The sequence below is a fragment of the Chelmon rostratus genome, chromosome 2 (genome assembly GCF_017976325.1).
Source record: "Chelmon rostratus isolate fCheRos1 chromosome 2, fCheRos1.pri, whole genome shotgun sequence".
Taxonomy (NCBI): Eukaryota; Metazoa; Chordata; class Actinopteri; order Chaetodontiformes; family Chaetodontidae; genus Chelmon; species Chelmon rostratus.
Window position 1 is genome coordinate 1,932,501 of NC_055659.1, and position 22,269 is coordinate 1,954,769.

The 22,269-nt window shown below is 44.6% G+C and overlaps 1 protein-coding gene across 1 annotated transcript in view; it reads left to right on the forward strand.

The window, feature by feature from the left end:
* Nucleotides 1–22,269, forward strand: part of mmp24 (matrix metallopeptidase 24) — a 57,230-nt gene that overhangs the window by 26,175 nt on the left and 8,786 nt on the right. Inside the window, exons 4-7 of the mRNA XM_041955134.1 lie at nt 8,835–8,934; nt 9,381–9,585; nt 16,305–16,466; nt 18,529–18,743. Of these exons, the coding sequence (XP_041811068.1) occupies nt 8,835–8,934; nt 9,381–9,585; nt 16,305–16,466; nt 18,529–18,743 (682 nt within the window). The remainder of the gene's footprint in view (nt 1–8,834; nt 8,935–9,380; nt 9,586–16,304; nt 16,467–18,528; nt 18,744–22,269) is intronic.

Sequence of the window (22,269 nt, forward strand, 5' to 3'; positions counted from 1 at the left end):
CATCCATCTATCTGTCCAACTATTCATCCAACAGTCTGTCTGTCAATCCATCCATAAGTCTGTCCGTCCATCCACTGTCTGTCTGTCCATCCAACCGTCTGTCCATCCATCCATCCGTCCATCTGTCCGTCTGTCTGTCCATCCATCCAACTGTCTGTCTGTCCATCCATCCATCCGTCTGTCTGTCCATCCATCCAACCGTACGTCCATCCATCCATCTGTCAGTCCATCCATCTGTCTCTGTCCAGCCAACCGTCTGTCCATCCGTCCATCCAACCGTGTCCATCCATCCATCCAACCGTACGTCCATCCATCCATCTGTCAGTCCATCCGTCTGTCTCTGTCCATCCAACCAACCATCCATCCGTTTGTCTGTCTGTCCTTCTATCTATCTTCTTTTGTGCCTTTTTCTGTTATTTCTTCCTCTGTATTTGTCTTTCTTGTTTCCCTTCCTTCATCACTTTTCACACATTTTCTTTTTCCTTTCTCCATCCTCCTCTTTGTCCCTGATTCTCTCTCTCTCTCTATCTCTCTCTCTCTCTCTCAGCTAGGCCTAATGTAAATTATCTCCGTCCCACAGGACCCTGAATGCATCTCGTATCCCTGCATTACATCCACCCACTCGTCTCTCCGTCTCTCTCTCCGTTCCTCCTCTCTTTGCGCCTCTTTCCTTTGTATTCTGCCGTCTACACGCAGTAAAACCTTCCAGCGTGTGATGTGACGACGGAAGCGGCAGCTCAGCCATGTAATATAGGTCTAATACAGATTAGAGCCGTCCCACGAGATGCTGAACACATCCCAGCTCCCACTGTTGCCTCTGCCCACTTTATCCTCTCCTGCCTTCCCCTCTCTCTCGTTCTGTCTTTCTCTCTGTCTCTCGTCCTCTTTTGTCCTCCCACCCGGTCCCTCTCCTGCCCTCTTATTCAAAGCTTTAGTGTCGAGAATCAAATAGAGAGGAGATGTATTTGAGCGTATCGCCACCCATGACGTCTTGTTCCTGCTGTTATTGAATGAAGACGAGCTGCAGTTTCAGAAAACAACGCTGAATGTTTCTTCGACCGTTTTCACTGCAGAAACTTAACCGCCCGTTATTTAAGGTGGAGCCGTGAGTTGCTGAACCTGAAATTTAAGTTCCAGGTGCTTTCAGGGAGAAAAGATGCAACAGCTCAACATTAATTCTGTTGGTTTTTTTTGGACATGTATTAAAAAAAGCACTGTCAGTTTTTCAAGAGCACATATTTGATATTTTTTTTTTGCATCACATAACTTTTGCAGAAGTGAGATATTTTTTCCACAAAGTAGCAACCAAATGCTACTTCGCTATTTTATTTTCCCTTGAAGGCAAAAACTGCTTCCTGCAGTCTGACATTTAAAAGTCATCACTTACAAACGTTAAAGAGACTCAACGTTACGCCACCTGTCTCACCTCTGACCCGCTGTCAGGTGAATCCACTCGTCCTGCCATCAGAGGCCACGTCGTCTTTTCAGCGTCGTGTATCTGAAACGTTCTGGTTTGTAATTCATGAGCGATGTCGACCTTCTCGTCCGACTCCGAGAGGAAGAAAACCGAAAAGCTTGTTTCCAAAAATGTCAAACCATTCCTTAAATTCAGGGATTAAACATCTGTCACTCTCTCCCTCGTTCACTCTATCAAATCTCTCTCTTCTGTCTTCCCCGCTAAAAAGTTTCTCTTTTTCTGTCTTCATCTGTAGTTTTTTATTCTTTTCTTTCTACGGTGTGTTTTTGATAACTTTTGCTGCTTGAGCTGCTGTGATAAAGGCTTTATTCAGAGATTTGAACCCCTTTTCGACCCTCCCCTCTCGCTCCTGCTTTCATCCCGACTCTCCTCCTTTTCCTCCTCACCACTCTACTCAGAGCTTTATAGGTCTAATGTAAATTACGCCGCTCCCACGAGACACTGAAGGCATCCCAGCTCTCCTGCATTACAGCTAGCCGCTCTACAGCGTTACATAAAACCCACCGTGTGCGATCACGGGCCGATCTGGTTACGTCTTGCAGTATCTGAGTGCTTCAGTTTCAGCTGCTATCAGCTGGCAGGTTCCTGTAGTGCAGCCCAGTGTTGCTTCAGCCCTTCATTGTTCAAGCTAAATGACTGTAATCATTTTTAACTCCATTGTTCTTCTTCTCAGACGCCAAACGCTCTCTGGAGCAACTGGCTGTCGGAGGAGACGTAATGATTCCTGGATTAAATGATCTAATTTACAGATGAATGTTCACTGGAAATGTTCTTTATATTAACGAACACATACTCGCTGTTAACGAGTTGCACACAGTAGCACCCAGTACTCAGAAAGTTTCTTCCAACAAGGAGGATCAGACGTCTGGCTGTGAAGGTGGAGGGTGCTGAGGCCTCAGCCTGGTGGTGTCTCCTGCACGACCACACCCAACAATGCAGTCAGTGGGTTAGGATCAGTAACAGGATTACACATAAATGAAGAGGTGTTAGAGGCACCTTTCCATCATGGGTTCAGTTTGGGTTTTACATGTGGCCGAGGCTGGCTGGGTCTCCACCACACCTGACGCAGGTAGAGCCTAAATCAGGTCGTTCGGTCAGTTTACTCACAGATAGATGTAAACGATGCAGAATGTTAAACAGCAACTTCCCACGTTCAGTGCATGTTAATGAAGAGTGCACCAACGTGACTGCAGCATGCCAGTTTATTAATTTCCAAGTCTTCCTCCCACCTCATCAGGTGTTCTGTGGGTCTGTTAGAGGAAAGTCTGACGTAACGACATACCTGTATACATCTAAAGAAACCCGACGAGGGAATATTAAAGTCCTTCCTTTACTGTTCAAAGAAATGAAGTGCCCTCCTCATAAAGGTCTTCACACGCTTCATTTCCTCTGTAACTGAAAAGGTGAGCCGGAATAGAAGTGATAAGAGCTTGTTTGTGAAGCATGAATTATTGGGTTATTCTTCCAATAATGTTTTTTACTTACAGGTAAAATGAAAATTAATTTAAGGGCGAGGTTACACTGGATCACTTCAATGCTGCTGTGCAAGAACCCAAACTGGAGATTCATCAGCAGATAAATCAGAAACCCAAAACTTCAACTTGTGGGTGTCGGCTGCCCAAAAATAATCTAAGAAACTGGGTGAGGACAGACCGCCTCCTGCTGCTGTCTTTGCAAATATTCTTTTCATTTTCCAGGTGCATTTTTATTCCACACAGACGCAGCTGTGCACTTTGGAGCATTTTGGAATAAAGGCTGGGAGCAGCTCGAGACTGTTTTTAACTATACTTTGTTCTCTGATGCAGTTTTATATCTGACCCACTTTCAGTCTCACATATCAGGAGTTCACAGTCTTGGGGGGAAGGCGGACTTGACGGTCCAGGGTCCACAGACTGGTATGAACGGCCGTGGTGCAGAACGGCTGTGTGCTCGTCTTTGTTTCAGTACGCTCACTCTGTGCAGATACTGTGCAAACTAGTGTTTTCAAAGGAAACTGATGAGCTCAGTCAGGATGATCTTCCTCTCTGCTCTGAACAGGAGCAGATGAGACTGACTGCAATGCAAAGAGACACATTTGGAGGAATTTTAGGGCTGTTGGCAACTGTAAATTATCACCCGCTGCTCGACGCTGTAGCTGCAGGATTAAGCAACTGTGCGTCTCCAACTGAAAACTTCCTTTGATGCCGCAGGACAGGGAGGCGAGTTTTAAAAACAGAGAGGGAGAGAGCGGAGGGAACGGATGAAGAACGGAGACAGAGCGCTCGCGAGAAAGATGCTGAACTTTGATGTCGATGCTTCGGCTGCATTGTTCTGAAACTTTCCTGCCAGCAAAGCACATTTGATTGAATGTGAGTTGAAAGAGGCTGAGAAGCAGAAACAAAAAGAGAACATCTGCATCTTTAGCTGCTCCGACTCCAGGTCCTCTCTGGATGTTTGTATTTTCAACTGATGTAAATGTTTCATCTATTTTTAGCTACGCTAGCGGCATGGCTTCAGGGATGGTTCTGTCTGTCTGTCTGTCTGTCTGTCTGTCTGCCATTCAGTCCACTTTGATTCACACTGAACTTCTTCAAAATATGCTGGATGGACTCTGTAGACATTCATGGTTCCCAGATGATATATTCCACTTACTTTGATAAGCCCCTGAATGCTCCTCTAGCACCATTACGGGTCAGTTTTTTTGTGCATTTTAAATTTTCAATTTAAAAAAACCTGAATGAAAATGCCAAAAATTGGAAAACTTTTCCATAAAAGTTTTGCACTTGGCTGAGGAGGACATGACGCATGTGACTTAAACATCCACTGAAGAGACCAAAAATAGCCTCAGACTGAACCATCAGATCCGTGTGGAGACGTTCATCAAATTTACACGTGAAATCAACAGAAGCTGCGTTTCCATTACAGTTGTTCGCAAAATAAAAGCGATATTTCTGAAATTTCGGCAAAGTTCGAATGTGACTTGCAGGTGTCTCCATTGAACAGTGTTTTGCAAACCAGCCGAAATTCTCGTAAGTTCTCGGACGTCCCGCGAGATGTGTGTGCGTGCTGTGCGTCGGTAAAACGTAACACAAAGCCCTATAATTAAAAAGCACATGCTGAAGGTGAAATAAAGAAATGATCTGTTGACTTAGAGTGATCACTGATTTTAAAGGCCTATTATTTACCACTTTGTTATTACGCGAGGCTCGCTCTGACGGCGTCGGCTCGCTCTGACGGCGTCAGCTCGCGCCGGCGGAGCAGCAGCAGAATACAGGACTGTGAATTACTGAAGTGTCCTTTGAACATATTTTCTATCAGCAATTATGTGTAAATATTAAAGTTAATGGCGTGCACGCGTGTCTCCCACATAGCTGAGGTGCACACACTCATCACAAGTTCATCTCACGATTAATGAAAATGGAATGATTAGATTTTGCAAAGTGCGCACAGGACGAGATCACAGCTGTCAGATTGTCTTTTACAGATCAGTCAGCGTGACAGCTGGAACAGCTGGAGTGTTTTTGTCTGCTACTTATTGAGATCCAGAAAACATACAAACACTACAAAACTGACAAGACGTTATATCTGCCTGCATGCGGCCGGCCTGAAGCGGAGAGTCCGCTGACCTCAGAGACGTGTAAATGCGAAAAAAGTGTTTCCATTACACTTTTGCGATACACCTAAATATCGACACGGCTGAAAAAAAAAAAACACCTCATGAGAGCGTAAAAATGTTTTCGCGATATTTGAGTGGATTTTCGAAATATAGGTGTTTCCATTACCGTTATTTTATTGCGATATTTAGGATTTGCGCATTTCTAGGGGCAATGGAAATGCAGCTAGAGACGTCGTATAATGAGCGGATGGAAACAAGCATTCATTCAGTTTCTTCTGCCAGTTTCCCAAAAATGAGTTTGTTTTTGAGTGTTGAGTGATCATCATGAGATCTGGACCCTCAGGATGAATCTGATAACTTAACTTTCTATCTAGCGCCACCATCAGGTCAAAAACTTTGATTTCTTCACTTTGGACTACAGCTGTGCAGCTAAGCTGTAGTATTTAGTGCTAATTAGCAAATGTTGACATACAAGCAAGCTGATCAAAGATGGTAAATATTATACCTGCTAAACATCAGTGTGTTAGCATTGTCACTGAGCTGCTAGCACGGCCGACTGTTCACTCACCAGTCACGTTCGAGTCAAAGTCAAACCCTCATTCACTTCCTCGTTGGCTCCGTTTGATGCCACTCGTTTTCATTCCCAGCGGGACATTTTGTTATTTAAATGCATCGGGTGTGTATGGCTGCTGTCTCTTTGTGTGTGTGTGTGTGTGTGTGTGTGTGTGTGACAGTACGCCATCTGTGTGTTTTGGCCACAGGTCATTTGGCCAGCTTCAGTGCCGTAACGTTCCACACCATTTACTCAAATCAGACAACTGCTACCTAGCTGTCTGCCTGGCACACACACACACACACACACACACACATACACACACACACAGGGCTTCAGGATGGACTCATAGATAACCTTTTTTAAAGGGATTTGCATGCAGATGTTTTGAAATGCAGTGAAACTGTAACTCAGGGCTGCTCACACGTCCTCGCGTCCACAGTCAGCTAACAGACGTCACGTTCATAAACAAACAAACCAAGTCAGTGTGTAGTTTGAGATATTCTCTTACACAAGAATGCATTCAATACAAGAATCCTGTTTCTCCTCACAGTTCAGTCGCTTTGTGTAACTCACAACAAGTTGTTTACACGGAGCCTCGCTGCACGACGCTGCAGCAAACAGCCTGTCAGAAAAGCCAAATAAAAAGGCTTAAATGAGAGTCAGTGTGGCTCCTCGAGATTAGCTGAGACAGCAGAGACTCTGTCCAAACACACGAGCAGTCCTTAAAATAAATTCCCTCCGACTCTACGACAGCTTCTTTACATTTCCACTCATGTCGCTCTGAATTCCTTCATGTGGCCTTTCAGAGCAGCCGTCTGCAGAAATCTGCCCGTAAAGGAAGAAAAGTGCGATCTGAGTGTGACTTTAACACAACAACAACGTGCTGAACACTCTTTCACCGTCATAAGGCTTCTTTGCTTTTCCTAATTTCCTGATTTTAAAGAAGACACGTTACTCCTGTTTGCAGCTGTAAGTGCTGCTGAAGTTTGTTCGAACAGTTCGGCCTCTTCCTCTAACATACAGAACATCCCAGTCGAACACACTGAACATTCATTTACCTTTGAATGGTGTAAGGAAAGTATATTTATACATGCGATATCTGCTTCTTTGGTGTTTTTGGTTTTGTCTCCTTCATCAAATGTGCAAGCTCAGTTTGTGTCAAACAGTTTAATACGTTTCTACATGTGAAGAATTGTTGCAGTTATGATTGTTATTGTACAAATATGAGTTCAACAGGAGGCTGAAGAGCTGAAGCGAGCCACTCAATCTGCATCGTCCGGTCATTCAGATCATGTTTTCTAGTCACAACCCGAAACGAGAGCGTCTCCGCTCCCAGCAGGACACGACTACAAAGCTCAAGAAACGTTTCTATTTCTTTGCCAGACGGACTTGTGTATTCACATCAGGAAGCTGCTGTGCGCTCATGTGTGAATGTTGGATTAGGGCGACTGTGTAATGTGCTGATACTTGTTTCCATAATGTATTTTTGTGGTGGGGAACAAAGCGTTTGCCCCCCGTCGAGAGACAGATTGCGCGAAATGAACTCGGCCGCTCGCTCTGCGGTCTTATCCCTCCGCCTCTCTCTCCGTCTCGCTCCCTCGTCCCAGCTCGTCTTCTCCGTCCTCCCTCTCTGTTCCTGCCAATCACTCCATCTGTCCTCCAGCACTCCTCCCGCCTTCTGTCGCCCTCCCTCGTATTCTGTGTCAGAAAGTGTTTCCTTTCAGTGCACAGTGACAGTGAGCGTTGAATCATTAAGTCGTGTACCTCATATCTCCTGCAGTTGCTCTGATGTTAACGACCTTTCTGCTCATGCATCAACGGATGCTGCTGATCCCGTTTCTGGGGAACAAACCTGAAGTCTGGCCGATGCTGAATGCTGCATTCTCTCACTAAATAAGAAAGTTTTGGATTTGAGTAGTGACAATAAAAACCTAAAGCAGAGTAAAGATCAGTGGGTTAAAAACAGCTCAGTATGTTAGCAGGTTAGCTTCAGCCAGGAGTGATGCGTTGCTATGACAGTGTTGTTTTTCATATTATTGATGGGTTGTTCAATTTAACTAAAATATGGACTCAACAATCTGTAGTTTTACCTTAAAACTGTCACAAATTTGTTGTCAGTTATATAAAATAATGTGCATATGAGATTTAAAACTAATTATTATAACTAACAATAATAACTAACGAATAGTAATGTGTAGGTAAACATGCGTAAAGCATTAAAAAGCTTTCTTTAACTTTTTTTGCCATGCTGGTGGCTTTGCTCTGTGGATGATGATGTCTGTCTGTTGATTGGTCCAGACTGACATACCACAGAAACAACCATTGGTTGGTTTGTCGTGGTGCTCTGTCCTGGAGGATGAATGCTAGCAGTGCTGCTCCAGGGAAGGCAAAGTCACTCAGCCGCTTGATTGGTGGAAATATTCAAAAGTGAGCAAATGGATCACCATGAAATTCAGTTCAGACATTCAGGTTCTCCTCAGGATGAACTTTAATGAGTCTGGTGATCCTCTGACTTCTCAGCTGGCGCCATCATCAGGTCACACTTCAAATTGTCCAAAACTTTGGTTCATGACTGAATACCTTCAAAGCTAATCAAACTCAGCTGTTTTCTTTGTTCAGTGCTAATAAGCAAATGTTAGCATGCTAACGTGCTAAACTCATATAGTGAACACGTGTTTATAATAAACATCATACCTGCTAAACATCAAGATGTCATTGTGAGCCTGTTAGCATGCTAACATAAACATGCTAACATAAATACAGCTTCACAGAGCTGTTAGCACAACTGCAGACTCTAAAGTCAAGTTATTCTAGAAAATAAATAGTTTGATTGGATGGCTGAAGTGTGTTGTCATAGAGACGGATGAGACAGGACAATTGTTCGGAAATGGCGCGTGTTTCCTCCAGGAAGGCATTCATATGAGACGTATCAGAAATAGTCGTTTAACGAATGAAGAAGAAGAGCTTGAGAGAGAAGTTTGAACCAATGCTGCTGTCACACCTGCACACACCTGGCTACTTCCTGCATGAATGTCGCATTGATTGTTTGATGAAGTCACAGAAACTGTTGGACGCAGCCGGTTCTGCAGGTCTGAAGCTGTTGGGCCATCCGACCTGCAGTCCTGATGGTGTGAACTGTCCCCCTGGTCCCGTTCACACGCAGTGTGTCCGCCTGTAACTAACACTCTGTTTCTGCTTTCCTGCAGCATTTCTAACTTCACCCCTAAAGTGGGAGAGAAGGACACCCAGCGAGCGATCCGGCAGGCCTTCAACGTGTGGCAGACGGTCACTCCGCTCTCTTTCCAGGTCAGACAGAACGGCAGAACTGGTTTTATTTATGCATCCGCGATTGCGAAGGCATCCAGTGCGTAAAGATCAAATAACATGATCAGAGCAGATGGAAGTGAGCAGAGTAAATCTGGGGGAAATCATCTGGTTGTAACAACAGAAGTTTGTACAAAGAAAACTTTCACATAATCGTGATGAAGCATCTCGTTAGGAGGAATCTGAACGAGTAAACGGTGTCATAAAGAGCCGCTCGCTTAGATTCACAACCACAGTGACATTAAAGATGTTTCTTTGCTCTGTTCTGTCAGCGTTTGTTCCTCTACCTCCAGCTTTGTCTCCCCCCAGAACACATCCTGGTGTTCATCGCAACATTTTGTGACACAGTGAGATAGATTTCTCTCTGCAGCGGCAGCTCGTGTTTCCTTGTGTCGTTTCTCAGCTTCTTCTCCTCTCGTGTCCCTCAGGAGGTGCCATACTCAGAGATCAAGAACGAGGGCAAAGAGGCTGACATCATGATCTTCTTCGCCTCTGGTTTCCACGGTGACAGCTCGCCGTTCGACGGAGAGGGGGGTTTCCTGGCTCACGCCTACTTCCCCGGCGCTGGCATCGGAGGAGACACGCACTTCGACTCTGACGAGCCCTGGACGCTGGGCAACGCCAACCACGACGGTGAGGAGATCCGGAGTTTTTTAGTCTATCAGACTGAGTTAAGGGGGGGTGGGGGGGCGATGTGAATCCTTCCTGCAGTGTGTTTTCTGATTGTCAGTGAACTCTCTGGCTGCAGTGTTCACTGTTAACAGGCACATTGTTCGCCATGTTCACCCTGTTAGCTTAGCATATTAGCATGCTAGCATTTACCAATTAGTGTTAAACACAGAGTGCAGCCGAGGCTAATTTGTTAATTAGTTTTGCAGTTATTTGATCATAAACTAAAGTATTGGACTCATTAAAATGGATCATCAAAGTTATTGCGGTTCATCCTGAGAGAAACATGAATGTTTTTACAAATCCATCCATTGATTTTTATTTATCAATGACAGTTACATGTAGAGTTGTGCCGCTAGCATGGCTAAGAACATACACTGATCATTCAGCTAGAGATGTTAAAGTGTTCTGCAAGTGTCTTTGCTAATAGTTAATTTACAGTAATTTAATTATTTAAAGAAATAGTAAATATTGTATAGGTAAATAATACCACTAATAAAAATAATACTAACCCAAAAATTCCACCGGCGACGTAACGTTCACGTTCTGTCCACGACGTCGCTGCCTTTCTAAACACTGCGTTTAATTCCACCGGGAGCTTTCCGTCTCCATTTCAGAAGCATCCCTGAGGCGTCAATCTGCACAGAGCAGATTGAGTCAGACAGGAAGTCAGACACAGGAATGGTGTAAAGAATCCTGTAGACTTTCAAAATAAAACAGCCTGAACAGACTCCTAATTGTACATTAACAATAAATGCAATTAAAACAATTTGCAATTTTTCCACAGCATATCATGTTTCCAGGAGCAGCCCCTGAAATTCAGCAGTGGCTAAAACACTGTCCAGAATGATGACTTTAATTATGAGGAAGAGGAGGAAATACTTTTACCCCCCACCTGTTATATTCATGCAGTTCACAGCTGAGAGGAAGCCTGCAGATATGGTGATGCTAACAGACGCTGGATAAACCTCCATTTTTCTTTATTTAACAAAAAGAGCGAGAGCTTGTGACTTAGCAAAATATCACCACACCTTAATTTAATTATTTGAACTGTGACCTCAGGAACCAGAACCGTTCTGATTGGACATTTCTGTCTCCATTTACTGCCTGAATCAAGTTAGTGCTGAAACGCTGCAGACGGCGTGAACATAGTGAATGACAGTTTTGAAATGCCAACTGATTAAATTATTTATTTTGTCCATCATTAATGCATGTCGCTGGAAATGACATGCTTCAAATGTGAAGATGTCCTCGGCCGTCGCTCCCCTATCTCTGAGCGCCACGCTGTTTAGTCACCAGATGAAAAATGGAGGGAAAAAACACTTCGCTTTGTGGTTTTTTCCCCTTCTTCTATCTCCGTTTGACAAATGACTTATGCCAGATTCCCTCCGCTTGAATAACCAACGTGTTGATAGAGAGCGAGAGAGAGGGAGTGATCGAGGGGGAGAAGGATCTGCTTTGAGAGATTAGCACAAAAGAGAATTAGCTTTGACGGAGAAGCTCTCAATTTACCACATTACAGCAAGCGTGTACGTCTCATTCCGGTAAGAACTGACCCAGGAAATGTTTACAATGTGCCAGGATTCATTTATTTTATTTAAATGGAACGTAGAGTTTTGTGCAGGCTCACATAAACATGTATTTTTTAACTCTCACCTCGTTAAACTGATGATTGTCGCTATATGTTATATATGCAGCCATTAAAAGTAGTGACTAATCAGTTAATCATCTATCTGTGTGTGTGTGTGTGTGTGCTTGTGCATGTGTGTGTGTGTGTGTGTGTGTGCGTGTGTGCGTGTGCGGTCACCCAGGTGCTCTCCTGCACACCCTCACAGACGTCTCTTTATCTCTAAAATCCCTCCACACACACAGACACACACACAGAGTAATTGAAAGATTAGAAGCGAGATAGCGAGACGGCAAAGTTCTGAGACGCCGCGGAAACTAATTCACGGTATCGGCTTCAGAAGGACATCGCGAGGACAAACGGGCCTCGCTTTCACCTCGGCTTAAAACCTGTTTTTTCTGCCGCCTCTGAGGGACAGGACCTGTGATTAACCTGTTCACACCTGCGGGAGAGAACAGCGTCCACATCGAAGACGCTGGAACTGCTGAAGCATTCGTCCCCTGTTCTGTCCGCCTCAGCTCCTCCACGAGTCACGTGCACGTTAGATGAATCTGCAGCACAGATTCACGTCCAGCGCTAATGTCATCATCATCATCATCAAGTGTTTTAGTTGTCTCATGTTAACAAAAAAACAAATCCCTCTCATTTCCCCCGTTAATAACTAATTAATCCCATTAATTAGCTCATCTTAGACTCAGGTCACATCTGTGAGTGCAGCAGCAGACGTTTGTTTCTGCTCATGTTCGTGTCGACATCTTGACTCCGTTTGCTGCCTGAACAGCCGTCTGCAAAGTCCAGAGATGCAGAAACTGTAGATACAAACAGGAGAAAAGACTGTAATCCTCTAACAGGGCAGAGACAGACAGTCGAGAATGAAATTTTATCCATCTGAAGTGAACAATAAGTGCTCGAACTCAAGGTCTGAATTACCACGACAACATTTCCTCCCTTCTTGTGTCTCTGCCTGCGTTTTCAGACTTCGACCGTGAACACGCTGTAGTTAATGAAAGCTCTCCGTGCTGGTTGTCCAGAGGGAAAGCTGCATTCATCCTTCCGTCTGTGTGATTTACAGACTTCCTCCGTCGTATAAATGATGGAGCGAGTGTTGAATAAATCTGCTCCTGTCCGCTAATTGACAGAATATTTCCGACAGGACGTGTTTCTAGAGGTCGCTCTATGAAAGATGTACCACATGTTAATGGTTTTTGCAGCAAAGAAGGGACAATTCTTGGCAGGTATTTTCTTTGTGCTTAAACAAAACTCGGCCAAAAAGTTCAGACGCTGTTTGTAAGAGATGATCTCCGCCATGTAAAGTCGTCTCTGCCAGAACGAACGTTTCAGTGGGAGAACTGCTCGAGCTGAACAAAGTCAGCCGGGATCACTTGAGAGACAGACTTCATCTCAGCGATATCAAACATCATCTTTATCGCAGGCGAGCAGACGACTGAGGGGCCAAACGTGATAGAGGAAACCGCTACCGTCGCCGCGGGGCGCCGCCGCCACCGACTACAGACCCACCGCAGGGGGAGAGGCAGCCACATAGAGAGAGCCCACCGGGAATTCCCTCAAGCCGTTGTACACGACGTCTACGTCTTGTGCTGTAAAATCATCTTTATCTTTCCTGCGACATAGAAGAAGGAGCGGCGTATAAGGAGGGCAGAGATAAAGACTGGAGGAGGAGGAGGAGGAGGGTTGAGCTTAAAGAAGCCAGAGGAGAGAGATGAAAGAAACAGCAGGAGTGTGTGTGTGTGTGTGTGTGTGTGTGTGTGTGTGTGAAGTAACAGAAACAGAGGGATGATGATACGAATATTAAACCGATATTGTTTTTTGGATGCTCGTCAGACATTCATGGTCCCCAGAAGATGAATCCTCCCAACTCTGAATCTTTGGTTTACGACGCTCCCATCAGCCTCAGCTGCACTCTGTGTTTTATCAGCTCTGTCTCCTAGAAATCATGTTTAAATTCAGCGAAGTCGGAACAGCAAAGACGGTTTAAAGGAAACATAACGACGAACAAATGACATTTTGTCTTAACATAATGAGTTAATGCTCAACAGGTAGAGGAAGGTAAGAGATAATGTGAATTAACGTACCTGCAAAGTGTTGTTAACATGTTTACCGACAACATGCTTGATTTGTTTTTCACAAAATATCTTGCATATATATCCAGGCGTTGTGACTGCAGCTTTGTTCCACTCTTTCTGGTTCTTTTCAGGCACTGACAGCACTTTGTTAATGTTCCACATGTGTTTTAATACAGAAAAAACAAAGATTTTTTACAACATTTTATTGAAATCAGGATCTTTCCCTCACCTTAAAGTGCTTTTTTTGAATCAAGATTCAAGATCGTCTTTATTATCACTGAGCGTAGCAGGTCAATGAAATTTGTATTGCAACCCCCCCATGTTAGAAACAATAAGAAATATAAGAAAGTAATAATAAAATAAAGTAAAAATACTAGAATAAAATAAACTAACATGCAGTTAAAAATATGTGTAAATGCAATAAAAATATACCAGAAATGACAATATACTAAGGCAATAAGAATATACTAGAACAATAAACAGTAAAATATACCAGCAGCATAAATTATACTATACTCAACAGCAGCTGAAAAAAAAATACTAAAATGTATATAGTGCAAAATGGCTGACCATTTAGTTGTACGTATGTGTGTACCTAAAAGTTCAGTACACAGAAGGTGCAGATGCAGGTGTGAAAGTGCAGTGTGCAGTGGTTCAGTTCTCACAGTCTCTCACTCCAGTACCACAGTCTGGATTCACATCGTATCGTTCAGAACATAGTTTCAGGCGCCTGAATCAGAGAAGTTAGAATTCAGAGTCAGACATATTTCAAATGTCGGAGCTTCGATATCTTGCTCCGCCTCGTCAGAAGAACCACAGAAACTGCAAACCTCCACCTCCATCACTGGCAGTTAGATACTGAGCAGCACCACTGTACCTGAACACAGTCACACACAGCAGCTCTCTGTAGACTCTTTGTCTTGTTTTCTTCCATCATGGGACACTAAAACGAGCTGCTTCTTGTGGCTCTGCAGTCCAACCACACGTCACTGTCAGGAAAACCTGTGATGTGAAGCCTTATGAAGAATTACCCAGCACACACCAGGTCCCCCGTCATCAAGTCAAAGTGAAATCATGTCTTTGTCTGTAGAAAAGTCGCTTTGACATTCAAGAACATGAGGCTTAAAGGAAGTGAGAAAAGACTTAATTGAACGCAAACCTTTGATCACTTGTAGGCCAGTGGTCATTCTCCCATGATGAGGAGTCGTATGAAGCTTGTTTCTACAGACAGAATAAAGAGGGAAAAAGAAAAGACTGTTTACCTCAGAAAGAGAAACAGAAGAAGAAAACGAACAAAGGAGCTGAAAGAAACTTTTCCTCTGAACATCTGTGCAGCTACATCCGTCTGTAAGTCAGCTGCCGGCCACCGAGGCTTTAATCTTCAAACAGACCTGCTGGGGTAAAGAAAAAAGATAATTATGTTCTGTAATTAGGTTCAAACAGAGTCAAACCAATTACAGAGCTGATGAAATGTATTAATTTGAGCTCTAAGAAGTCATTAAGCCTCTGACAGCAGCTCAGGATCTCAGCTCTTCTGATTTTGACAGTCTGGTTTGAATGAGCTCGACAGGAAAACGTGAAAACACGAGCCTCCGTCCTCTGACCGAACATGGTCCAGATCAGCTGCAACAGAAGCACACGGTGTGCAGAGTAGAACGGATGTTTCTAACCTTCCTCTCCAGATTCTTCCATCATTTATGTCCTTTCCATAAATGGAAAGTACTTAAATTTACACGTTTCAGTGTAAACTGGGTCAGACTGGTAAGATCCAGATGTGATTGAACACGTGTTCATTTACCACATACACACGTGTCCTTTGGCCAGATCACAAATCTGATGGTGGTGCCAATGAACCTGCAGCTGGTTAAGCAGTTTAGTTACAACAGGAACAGTAGACGTGCAGTGATTAGCAGATGAATCTATTGATCCGTCAACTTAAAATGAATTAATGTCACATGTTTTCAAACAATGATGGCAAACATATAGATATGGATAGTCAGCTGTAGCTGTTGGCAGGTCAGAGCCGTCGACGCAGCAGACCTGCAGTGGGAAGAAACATGGCTGGACGTCCCAACGCAGCAGACACACGTGTGTTTGAACAGTTGTTTCCTGCGTGTTCAATAAAGAGAATTTAAGGAAGGAAAGACTCACACTGTACCTGCACACTGAGCCCTCCAATCAGATCGCAGCTCATTTGTAAACAGCCTCTCAGAGCTGCTTCACCTGCACCCAGGTTGGTCCGGCCTACACGATTTAATCCTTTATCGGTTTTGTTTGTGACCTTTTTGACGAACGAGAATTGATCACTGTTATTGGATGGAGAACAAAGACATTCCTCCCGCGGCGATGAATCGACTAATCGGTCGCTGATGGCGACTGAAATGCTGCCGTCGTCCCGGTTCACAGGCGCACTTTAAAATCCTCACATTATTTATACATTCACAGATTATAGATTTAAAATCTCGCTCTGCGTGTGAAGTCGTGAATTTCGCCGTGCTCTGCCGTAATCCCCGTCAAGCGGCGGCGTTTGAAGAAGTGGCTCGTGCTGGACTTTAACGAGCTGACAGTCGCTTCCATTTAGCACAAAAATTTGTCTTTTGATGTGAGATTCGTATTACAGTGTGATGAGTCAGCAGCATCGCTCACTCCCCCCCGTGTTTGATGCTGTGGCTTTGCTCGTTTCCGCTGTGTTTACACTGGGGAGGCCTCGTTCCCTCTCAGACGACGGGGAAGTGAGGGAAGGCCTGTCAGCAGCACAAAGAGCTTCTTGTTTTCTGTTTTATCGCCTCACTTCTGCTGTGAAAAAGTCTTTTTAAGGAGCGTCAGTGATGTTGAGAGCGATGATGTTTCTCTCTCTGGCTTTCTTTGATCCCTTTTCTCTTTGTCTTGCTTTATTTCTCCTTCTCTCCAAACCTCCACCTTTCCTTTCTGCTTCTCTCCATCCATCCCCTCTTTTGCTCCCCTCCCTCCAGGTAACGATCTGTTCCTGGTGGCGGTGCATGAGCTGGGTCATGCGTTGGGTTTGGAGCACTCCAACGATCCCAGCGCCATCATGGCTCCTTTCTATCAGTACATGGACACGCACAACTTCAAGCTGCCTCTGGACGACCTGCAGGGCATTCAGAAAATCTACGGTAAGAACATTTTGTTTTTCTTTTGTTGGTCTGTTGATCAAAACGTCGTTTACTTGTCACTGTCTCAAAGTGTGCATTTTAATGAGTGGAAACATCAGAAATTCAGAGGAAGACGAGGATGCTCACATTGGTTTCTCACCTCAGCTTTTCTTCTTTATGTCAAAGACAAACGTCACGTGTGGATCAGAGGTGATGACGCTGTGAAATCTCCATTGCTTCATTAATTACCTGTTCTTGTGTCATCTTTCTGAATATATTCACATTAAAGTATTTTTGCAAACATGCACATTTGTCAGAATTTGAGAGAAAGATTCAACTTGTCGCTGCACACGTACATTTAACAAAAATTAACTTATGAGAATGAGGCAGAGCTGCCAGATTAAGACTTGGATTCAGTTCTGACGTGAAGTTTTAATCCTTGAGATTCCCGTCCTGACTTGGCAACACCTGTGGTTACCGTGGCAACAGTGAATCTGGTTTAATGCCACAGCAAACACCAGTTGAGCCTCCACAGACTCAGGTTGTTTTAAGAAGGCAGTCGATCAAAGCCTCGATCTGATTTCATGCTGCCGACCAGCAGGGGGTCACGCTGCTCAGCGGTTGGGGGTGCGCAGCCTGACACCTGCAGCTCTAACTGCTCCTGACTCTTCAGTTACTCCGAGACAGGTTTACAGCACATCCACTAAAGTGAGCATCAGTAGCTGCAGTCCGCACGAACCTCGGTGGCAAACACATTGTGTTTCCTGTTTTCACAATAGAAGCCTCCAAATGTTTTCCAGCTGAAATCAGCAGCAGCAGGAAATGTGTAACTTGGCTGATATCAGTCAGATCGAATCACAAACACTTGATCACATGCTGCCTCGTGTCCTGTGAATCTATTTGCTATTTGAATCCGGCGAAGTCTGCCACTAACGACTAAAGCTACTTCACAGAGAGGTAATCAGAGGATGGAAAAACATTAAATGTCTGTTACAGAAAGAATTCTGACCTGCACCAAAAAATGGGTCAGCTTGCAGTTTGAAGGACTTAAAATCTGAGACTTGAAGTGAAAAGCACTTGACTTCACTTGAGACCTGAAAGCAAAAACCTGCAAAAGCAAAAACACACCTTGATATTAATTATTAACGGTGGCTGAGTTATAAAGAAGATCTGTGCAGAGCGCCGTCCTGGACGAATATGAAGGTGAAGCAGCTCCGGCTGGTGAACAGTAAACAGCGCTGATCAAGAGAAACAGTTAAAAAACCAAAGCGCTCGACTTCGCGTTCACAACGGGGACGCTTTGTTTCATTTCAGAGAAGACGTGACGTCTTTGAACAGAGAGCAGTGAAGGCTTTCAGAAGCAGACACGCTCTCTGTTGTAACGTTCTGCAACGTTTGTCTGTGATGCAAACGCACAAAGAGGCAGGAAGAAAAGGAAGCCAAAGGGTCAAGTGCTCGTGATCTCCATCCAGATCACATCTCATGACCTAAATATTCAACATTTCATCAGCACCGCTTCACAAATGAGAAACTACAGAGAACCTGCAGGATCTATAACACCGATTCACCATCTTAGCATTAAAGGTCATGATACACGGGTGACATTTCCAGTCAGTGTTGAAGGGAATACTGGCCAAGCAGTGCGGTCAACAGTATTTTTCCACTGCACTTGTGTTCAGTGTGGATAACAAAGCCTGTTATTAAATCTGCAGAGAGTTGATCCGATTGGCCTCGCTGCCACTCTGAGTGAAGCACAGCTGATTGTGGAATATTGTTCTTCTTCAGTCTGAAAAGCAGAAGCATTTTTTAAGGATAGATTTCTTCTTTTTCTTTGAATATTGTGAACATAATTGCCTTTTTTAGTTGGAGTCTTTGTCAGATTTTGCTGTTTTCTGCTCATGGAAACATTAATGAATCACTGCACAACATATTGATCAAACAAAAAAAAAACCCTTGTTTACGCGACTACAATCGATGCCGCAGTGACTCGTGTTGGTGGATCTTTGTGTTAAAAAATGCCGTCTCATAAAACAGAAATCAGCAGAGTGGAATGATTCACGTTGTTCCTGATGTTTTCCACCAGGCATCCCCACGGCCATGCTGGAGCCCACCAGGCCGCTGCCCACCTTACCCTCCCGGCGGACGCACTCCACCTCCGAACGCAAGCACGACCGACACTCCCGCCCGGCGCGCCCGCCCGGCGACCGGCCCGCGCTGCCCGGAAACGGCAAACCCAACATCTGCGACGGCAACTTCAACACCGTGGCCTTCTTCAGACGGGAGATGTTCGTGTTCAAGGTGAGCTGAAGACACGTGGCGTATCTGTGAGGCGAAGGTGAACAGCTGTGCGCTGTGATGCAGCAGGATGCTGCTCTGTTAATTAACGGGCGGTAGCTGCTGCAGACAGGGAGTCACACGGCCGTGAGTTGCTCCATACAGCAGGGTGACGCTGGGGGACTTTAGATTGAGCTTAATTGAACATTAAGTGGAACAGGATGCAGCACCTGAGCGGCTGCGAGCGAGGTTTGCAGCTCAGAAGGTAACGGTCGTTCCAACGCTGGCAGAGTTGCGGGTTCGATTCCCGCTCTTAGTCCTGCGAGGCTCTCAGAAGAAAGAAGCAGCCCAGTGGCATATGGTGCTATCCGGCTTCTGATCGTTAGCAGCAGCCATGTGCCTGCAGTACAGTTAGCAGCTGATTAATGCGGCTCCATTGTTGCCATCATACGGACACACACAGCAGGCGCTGACGTGATGAGCTGCACACGAATGTGCTCACTGTGGATCAAAAATGTTAAAATGTCAAACAGAGACAGGAGAGACAACTGTGTGTGTGTGTGTGTGTGTGTGTGTGTGTGTGTGTGAGTGTGAGAGAGAGGAAGAAAAATCCATTTTGATGTCTCTGATCTTTAAACTGAATGTTGGAAAAGGTCACAGACCCGTCTCGCTCTCCGTCTGTCCGCCGTCCTGCCTGTCCATGTGCGTCTTTCTCTTTTCCATCTGCTCACCTGTCCCTACCTGTCTGTCTCCTCTCTGATGGATTCACATCTATCTGCCAAACTGTCTGCGTGTCTGTCCCTCATCCGCCTGTCTTCCTATCTGTCGTCTTACGTTTTCTGTCTTTCTGAATAATTAACAACCGGACGAGAAAAAGAAAAAACACGGCGAGCGTCTCGCCGCAGCTCAGCCCGCCCGCCGCTGCTCGTTAAAGAAAATAAAATACAACCCCAGCTGATTGCTGTGCTGCTCTGGACGGTCTCTGCGCTTCCTGTGTGCGCGGAGACGCAGCGACACATGAGCTTCACAAGATGTTCTGATATCCAGTAATCTGAACGTAAATAAGACTGTGATCCTCAGGTAAATGTTTAACAGGGAAACACATGCTCAGCTTACGCATCCGTTCTGTTCATTTCCAGACATTTTGAGAAGGAAAAACAACAGACTGTGAGTGCAGTGAGCAGGCACCAAACTCCCTTAATTACTTCGCATTAAGTTGGCGGTAGAGAGTGAAGCATCGTGTCCTGTGAAAAACACGCTGAATAACAAATAATGCACGTGCGGACCGTTGTTTTAAACGTCAGCGTTTAGTGGGACATTAACTAAGTGGATCGCTGTGACAAAATTAGTCAACGTGGTAGAAATGAGCAGCTGCTGCAGCTGTGGTGACGTGTAGGTCGAGATGTGTTCGGCTCAGGTGCGCACATCCTGCTCATGCACTTCATGTGGATCAGCTCTTTTAAACTGGGTCATCACCTGCTGAGCGGCATGCAGGTGTGTGTTTTTAGAAGGTGTGACAGCGTATTTCTTTGTGGGTCAGTCGGTTCAAAATATATGTATCCAACACGACATCTGTTTAAAGTGTTTAGATCACTGCACATGATGACAGCTCATAAAGATCAGCATGTTTTTAAGTCATTTCAGTTAAAATTCATATATTTAGATCCTCTTAAAACGTGTCAAATGTCTGTCTGACAGGTTTGTTCAGCAAAAAATTATCATCGCCACATTAAAAATCTTTAAAATTGCACCTTCAACATTAACAGTCCAGAATCTATGAATATGCAAATGTTTTTAATTTGACAAATTTAACTCTCCCACTTCACAGTTCAGTCTGTTCTCAGTGTTGATGAGCCGGAGGCTTCATGTCTCCACTTCACACATCGTGCTTAAAATGTGATTTTTAATTAGCTCAGAGAAACTTTCCACTTTGTGCAGATTCTACTGTCAAACTGCTGCACCAACATCATTCTGAGCAGTAAAGCTCCAACATTCAGCTGTAGGAACAAGAAGAAAAAGCTACAACCTCGGGTGGAGGAGCTGAGGAGACGACCGCAGTCTGTAGAGTAACATCGACTGACTTTGCTCGATTCCTTAAATTAGTACGAATTAAAAAATAAGCTAAACTCAACAGTTTGTAACGTACGTAAAACTGTGTAAAGTAGCTCTAATAGATATTTTTATAATAACAATGTATCTGAAAACAGTGAGACAATATGAAAGGTGTTTGTGATGGTGATGAACATCCTGGGAATCATCAGCTGAACCTGCAGCTCCTCCTCTGTGACTTTCAGCTCATCGTTAATCTGTTCGGCCATAACTTCGCTGTTCTGGTTCAAGTTAATGACGTCGTTTTCAGAGAAGAAGCTGTAAAAAGCCACATTTCACTACCTGCTGATCAGCAAACAGCAGATAAACGCAGCTAGAGACGAGCTGGTGCAGCATTTAGCAGCTAAAGAGATATTTCCCTCAGGAGCTGGAGGAGACCAAAAACAGAGCTCAAAGAGAGAGAGAGTACTGGACTGACAGTCATCAGGCGGCACAAACACGACTCCACATGAGCAACTGTTTGCTAACAGGTTCAAGATCTCAACTTCAAAGGTGACCATGTGTTGATGTGTTCACAGCTGGTTTCCGCTCCAGGAAGACAAAAAATCTGTTATTTTCGAATTAAAGCCACGAAACAGTTTTTTGTGTTGTCAGACACAGTCGTCACATGTTGGATCACCACTGAGGAAGAAACATTAAAGCCTTTCTGTCACTTCAAAAATGCATCATCATCATCATCATCATCATCATCACCATCGATCAGGAAAACAAGCCGATCGTCACTTCCTTTAACTGCAGGACGACAGCTTATTAACACATAAACAGCCAGTTTGAGAGGAGATGCTCATTATGGGATGTTTCTCTCACGGTTCTCTCGCTGGATGTGAACTCATTGATTTACTTCTTTTTTTGGTTCACACAGAAAAGTATAAGTGGCCAATAGATGATGTCTGATCATAAGAGGTGGTGTGTGTGTGTGTGTGTGTCTGTGTATGTGTGTGTGTGTGCGCGCGTGTGTGTGTGTGCATGTGTGCGTGTGTGTGTGTGTGCGTGTGTGTTCGTGTGAATGTGTCTGTGTGTGTGCGTGCGTGCTTGTGCGTGTGTGCACGTGCGCGCATGTGCGTGCTTGTCTGTTTGCGTGCGTGTGTGTGTGTGTGTGCGTGTGCACGTGTGCGTGTGTGCACGTGTGTGTGCGTGCTTGTCTGTTTGCGTGCGTGTGTGTGTGTAGCAGCCACTGGGGACTCTGCTGTGTCCTCGATTCACCAAAGCCAGATGATAATGAGGGAAGATTGATGCTCCTCCTCCTCTCCTCCTCCTCTCCCTCCCTCTTTTTCCTCTCGTGTCATCGCCTCCTTTTTAATTTTATCTCTCTCCTCCTGCATTCTTCTGCCTTCACTTATCTTGCATCACCTCTCTTTTCTGATCTTTGTCTTCTGTCCTTGTCTGTCTGCTTGTCTTCTCTGCTTCTGTTTGTCCATCTGGTTATTTCCTCTCCTCTGAT